The sequence below is a fragment of the Suncus etruscus genome, chromosome 4, assembly GCF_024139225.1.
Source record: "Suncus etruscus isolate mSunEtr1 chromosome 4, mSunEtr1.pri.cur, whole genome shotgun sequence".
Taxonomy (NCBI): Eukaryota; Metazoa; Chordata; class Mammalia; order Eulipotyphla; family Soricidae; genus Suncus; species Suncus etruscus.
This window is the reverse complement of record NC_064851.1, coordinates 147,994,778-148,001,354: the sequence shown is the minus strand read 5'-3', so window position 1 is coordinate 148,001,354 and position 6,577 is coordinate 147,994,778. Positions and strand designations below refer to the sequence as shown.

Genomic DNA, 6,577 nt, shown 5'->3' with positions numbered 1-6,577 from the left:
TAATATTATAGAAATGCTTCATTCAGCACAGGTATTGTTGGGGCAGACCATTTGCCAAGAAAAGGTCAGATGCTTTCTTAGGCCAGGATTTGTGTCTCCTCATCCCATTACCTGCCCCACTATGTGAGTACATTCCATGATGACCCATGAAAAACTTCAGAGCCTTTCGAGCAAGGCTTTTCAAAGCAAGGAGCAGTTCGGGTGATGGGACAGGAATCAAATCAGGGAGGAGAAGAGTAGACCCTTTCATCTCAGGCACAGCTACAATGTGTGTCTGTTTACAAAGGTAGAAGCCCTTCCCAGGAACCAACTCAGACCCCTTTCATTATCCAGGAAAAACAAAGGGGTCCAGAGTTCCCAAGCACAGGGATTTCTGTTACTCGGGCCACAGAAACATTTCAATATTATCCATAATTTCCCACAGAATGTGCATCTATAAATTGTACTGTTTAGCTTATGGGAGATCAGAGCCATCATATCTGGAAGGCCTGTCCACAGGACTACTGCATGGATAGAGGTCCAGGGCCAACAGTGCTGAAGTTTAGATGGGTGGGACTGTCAGAAACTGCCTACCCCTAGTGGCAAGATAGTGGCAAGAGGAATTTGTACAAGTTGAAGCCAGGTGGTGGTGGGATGAAGGAAACTCAACTTTCAACAAAACTCCAGATGCCAGATTCAAATTGGGTCCACTTGCAAAGAGAATGGGAGGTGAATGAGAGCCACTGTTTGTCTGCAATAGACCAAGTGCCAAGCACATGCCAGATGCTTTTCTTTTCTCCTCATTCCTACACATGCCTCACATATAAGAACACTCTATGAACACTCAGGAAAGACTTCAGAGCCTTTCTGAGCAGGGGTTCCCAGAACAAGGGCAACCTCAGGTGAAGGGACAGGAAACAAATCAGGAAGGGGAGAAAAGGGCTTTTCATTTCAGACATTTCATTGCACAGTCCCTTGGGCTGCAGGGCTGGTGTTTCTGAAGGACATGCTTCCTCTCTGAGAGATCTCCTGGGTTTCTGCAGGAATAGCCAAGGCTTCTGCATGGTGAGCTTTTGGGCTGGGAAAAAGTTCCCAGACTTCAAGTCAGTTTTGCCATGTTCCAGGCTGTGAGATCACATCCTGCTCCTTCTGCTAATAAGCCAGGTGAAACAGGACACATTGGCCATTCAGTGAAGGGAGAAGAAAGTCTGACATTTAATCCCTGCATCCTGACTGCCTGAGGTCCTTGGATGCATTTGCAAAGAGAATGGGTACAGGATGAGAGCGACTGTTTATCTGCAATAGACCAAGAGCCAAGCACAGACCAGATGCTTTTACAGGCCAGGACATGTCCCTTCCTCATCCCTAAACATGCCCCATAGGTCAGAACACTCCATAATCGCTCTGGAAAGAAACCAAAGCCTTTCTGAGCAGGGGTTCCCAAAGCAAGAGGAGCAGCCTCAGGTTAAGGGACAGGAGTCAAATCAGGAGGGGAAGAGCAGGACCTTTCATTTCAGGCACTGCGTGTCAAAGTGAGGTCCAAAAACCAAAACCAAACAACAAAAAAAAAAAAAACAAAAAAAATATTTTTAATGTTTGAGAACAATAGTTTTGAGCCATAACTGGCACTGTTCAGTACTTATTCTTGACTCTGGGTTGAAGGGTCACTCCTGATCATGCTTGAGAAACAAGGTTACTTTCTTACCTTTGTTTATATTATGTGCCTGGGTTAAAGTTTGCCATTCTGGGTAAATGTTGCTTGCCTATATTAGGTTCTGAAGAAAAGTCTTGAAAGTATATATTTGGCAGTGAATATGATGATCCCAAGTCACCTGTCACTTCACATCTGACATTGATAAAGTCTATTGACTTTGATATTGGGCTTACATATTCATATAGACTCAAGATAGACTGGCCTTAAGACTGAAAGGAATGGCACAGATCAAAAGATCCGATATCAGCAGCTTAAAATCATTGGGGCTCTTTTTTGTTCATCTTTTTGATCTTCTTTGTCCATAAAATGATATAAGCCAATAATAATTCTGAACTTATCTAAAGAATCACAGAATAATTGTCTGAATGATGCTATGGGCTCTATTGTTATAAAAGGCTTTCTTTAAGGGCAGGAGCCTCAGCGTACACCTCATTCCTCCAGTTAGAGGTGTGCTACTGTGCATTGGTTCCTGGGATTTTTCCTTATCCTTATCAAAATGTAATTGCATCACTGATTTCTGATTCTGTAGAACTGATTCCTACTGTTACCAATATCTCAAGAAATTCGAGACACAATTGGAGAAGGCTGAGGCCTGGAGGGAATCCAGGATGTTTCCAGAGAAGACAGCACCTGTTGTAAAGGCAGTGCTGAGATGTAGGTTTGTCCCTGGAAAAGGTCCTTCCATTTCACTAAGTTGCTCAATAGGGTGAGTGTTGGAAAGATTTTTCAGTTCTGTGAAGGTGGGGACTCTTAGGAATTTGGCCTTCTTTGCCAACCATGGTGACACTTTCCCTCTGACCGTCTAGGAAGTATCTGCATGACACAAAAAAAAAAAAAAAACTGAGAAAATTACCTGTTTTAATATAAAGAGTCCTGGTGTTGGTAGGGGAAAGGTGAAGAGTTTCTAGGCTGGGCCCAGCTCCTACAGTCCCTATGGCTAGTGGCTCTAAAAATTTTCAGGGTGACAGCAGAAAATTTACAAAGCAGTCGGGGGAATGCTACTTAGGGGAATGATACACTTAGGTGATGAGGACTTGTGGGGGATGCTGATTGAGACTGACATTTTCAGTAGATGCTGAAATTCACAGATCACCTTGTGAGCAGACAGACGTGTTGCTGATCCCTTGAGGACTTGAGGACTTATTTCGGTGGGTAGTTAGGTGCTTTCCAAACATTTTCCAGGAGAACCAGAGGTCCCTCCTGGTGATTCTTAGCCAACTGGACCAGTTTCAGGGCATCTGATTCTTGATGCAGTGCCACTCAGGACCAGTTGTGTCAGGGATGACCTCGACCACATTGGTGGTTCTGAGGAGCCTCCAGTTTCACAAACCATAGGCCTGAGAGGGCATTCATGCTTGCACCTGATAATGCTCAGTCAACCATATGGTGCCAGGAATTGGATCAAACTAAGGTCAACTTATATGCAAGACACACATTGTTGTGTGTACTCTCTCTAGTCCTCTGCTACCATTCTATTTATTTTATTTATTTATTTATTTTGGTTGTTGGGCATACCTGATGGTGTTCAGGGCTTAAGTACTCAGGGTGCCAGATGGAATCAAATTAGATCAGCCATGGGTAAGACAAGTACCTGACTCAATGTACTATTGCTACATCCTCCCTGCTACCATTTGAAAGATAGGCACCTGAGGTGCAAGGGATGAAACCCTACTTCTGATGACTCAATTGTAGTCAGTTCTCTTTCAGGGACTATTTATTTAATGTTCTTTTTTGGGTTGTTTCAGCTCTAGCCAATGGGTGCCTGAGTCCAGAATACCACCCAGCTTTTATCTGCACATAGACACTTTGGGCCAGGACCTTAAGGCAAGAGTTTGAGCTGCTCAAGAACTCTGCTGCCTTCTTTGAAATTTGCTAAGCATTTCAACAGGATAGTTTGTCACGATGGCCCTGCAATGGAACACAGGAAATTCAGTTGTGTGGATAAGGGGGTGAGAGTGAAGGTGGTATGGTGGGATAGTGAGGGTGAGGACACCCAGTAGAAATAAAATGAAAAAATGAGAAACTGGGTAACCAGAGTATAAGGATATAGAAGACAGAGTGTTGAAGGTTAGGATCAGGGGGATGGAAGCCTAATGATGGGAAAGAAAGACCAGGAAAGAGGTCCACCTCATCAGTATGATAACCCCTTGGTAAAAACTTGCAGGAAATGCCAGAAGGTCCCAACAACTGTCTTCGTTTGGATTGTCTGTATCACTTCTGCCATTTTCTGCTACCTCCACAACTGCTTCCAGTGCATGTATGGCACAACTATGGTCAACAGCATTGGATTTGTGGAAAGGAAGGGACAGAAACATGAACAAAGTGTTAATTCTACCCTAGATTCCCACTCGAAGCCAGGAAAGCAGGCAAGTTTCTTTCTCTAGTACTTGGGTGCTCATTCCTGGGAAAGAGCACTCCCCACCAGCTATGGAAAGCCCTCTAATTGCCCCTCTTAATACCCCTTCAGTCTTGACCCTCATCCAACCGCAAACTCAGCTACTAGAGAACACATCAATATTCTAGTACCTGTAACTTCACATGTCATTGATAAGGTATGTTGACTTTGATATTGGCTTATATATTCATGTAGACTCAAGATAGATTAGCTTTAAGACTGAAAGTAATGGCACAGAACACAAAAATCCGATACCAGCTGCTTAAAATCATTGGGGGCCGGGTAATCACAAACCATTTTTCTTAATCTTTTTGATCTACTTTATCCAAAAGAAAATATAGGCCAAGGCACATAATTCCAAACTTTTCTAAAGAACCACAGAATAGTTGTCCAAATGATGTTATGGGCTCTATTGTTGATAAAAAATAAAGACTTCCTTTAAGAGCAGGGAGCCCCAGTTACAACCTAATTCTTCCAGTTAGAGGTGTGCTACTGTGCATCGGCTCTTGGGACTTTTCCTTATCCTCCCTCAGAATGTGATTTCATCACTGATTCCTGATTCTGTAGAACTGATTCCTACTGTTACCATATATCTCACGTAATTCTAGGCACAATTGTAGAAGGCTGAGGCCTGGAGGGTAATCCAATAAGTTGCCAGAGAAGACAGCACCTGTTGCTAAGGCAGTGCTAAGATGTAGGTTTGTCCCTGGAAAAGGCACTTCCATTCCACTAAGTTGTTTCAACAAGAGGAACACTGGAAGGAAAAAAAAAAAAAGGAAACTGCCATAGCAATCACATTTTTATGTTAATTTTTTATTAAACTGAATTATGACCAATTGCTACTGGCTTTCAATATTTCAACACCAAAACCTATTAACAGTGTCACCATTCCTCCACCATTGTCCCCAATTTCCCAACCACTCCCTAACCATCCCCAAGGGTGCCCCAGGATTTTCAACCCAAAGACAATGTACTCATGAATTTGATTGTCTGGTTTGAAATTATGTCAACAAGAAACCACTAATAGCATGAAAACCCCCAAAAATAATAATAAACAACAACTTTTTTAAGAAAAATAAGGGGCCAGAGACCAGAAATGTTTTGCCAGTACTGGTCCTCATCATGCTTTATCAGCATGAATATTTTGAAACTCAAACTTTGTGGGACCCAATCGTATTCTTCAGTGTATCCTGTGATAACCAAACAGGTGCAAGAAAAATGAAATGAATAGAGAAGGACTGTAAGTATAGTCCCAAAACATTATAGTCCCTGGGGTTGTAAGGACAGCAGAGTGAAAAAGTAGCTCTATCTATTGAGATCTGCATGTACCAGGAGAAATAGAGTGATACAAAATAGGAGAAAAAACATGGCTCATAGACATGAACACTTAATTAGTTCAGAACCTGATGCCAGATGCAAAATATCTTAATGGATTGTATGGAGCCCTGTGTCTGTGGATGAAGATGCTTGAGTGAGACTATCTTCAGTTATGGTAATCTATAATAGAGTTGCAACTCAGTGATACAGGAAAATTAAAAAATAGGCACAGACAAGAAAATTTGTCCACACTTGATTTTATTGTTTCCGTTAGCCAGGCCACGCAGGTGAGGAAAGGCAGAGTTTTTACTTCCCATTAATATCCATTGCCATCTTAAGTAATTAGATGTTTGCTGTGGAAGTGAACAAAGATGCACAAAGTTAAAATAAATCAATAAAAATTTGCTCAACTGCAAAAATTATAATGACTAAGGTCATTGTAATGACCAGGGTTCGAAAAAAACTTTATATGATAAGGAAAAGCATATTGTAAGTATGCTTGTGCTCAAGAGTAATTTCTGACTATGCATTCAGGAACCCTCTGAGTGATGTTTCAGATAACTAGATTCAAGGTTATATAACAAACCTGGGGTTAGGTCACATGGAAGGAAAGTACTTTCAGTGCCACGCCATGCAGCATAGACACCTCCATTTTAGGGGAAGCAAACCTCCAGAAGTATCTATTATGATTTTCCTGGAACAGTAAGCTGATATTCTCCCAAAAAATATTTTAGCCAGCAGGCCCGTTGGTGGATGTTAATTATACCCCCTACATGGATTACTGGCAATATTTCTGAAAATCATGGCATGATAGTGACATTACAATTTCTTTCTTGCTATCTGGCACATTCTCTCCCTTGCAAAATACAGGCCAAAATTACAGGCCTCAATCAATGACTCAGGGAAATTTTCAGCATCAAAAAGTCTGCTAAGAGTTTCCCCCGCTGGCCAGATAGATATGCATTTCTAAAGCAAAGTGTTCAGTGAAAATGCAAATCCGCTCTTCTAGTTTCAGCGTCTAGTTGGTAAACAAACAGTTCCTATCTTCCTTGCTAGTTGCAATGGGCTAGTCCCCAAATTGTAGCAAAACAAGTTTTTCATCCTTTGTCATAAGAACCTCCTTTCTAAACTAGAATACCCATTTCTCCTTATGTTTCTTCCTGCCTTTTAGC

General features: G+C 41.9%; 1 protein-coding gene across 1 annotated transcript in view; it reads right to left on the bottom strand.

The window, feature by feature from the left end:
* Positions 1-2,237: 2,237 nt before the first annotated feature.
* Positions 2,238-6,577, bottom strand: part of LOC126007254 (disintegrin and metalloproteinase domain-containing protein 32-like) — a 161,531-nt gene continuing 157,191 nt past the window's right edge. The window contains 1 exon segment of the mRNA XM_049772711.1: positions 2,238-2,495. Within this exon segment, the coding sequence (XP_049628668.1) occupies positions 2,238-2,495 (258 nt within the window).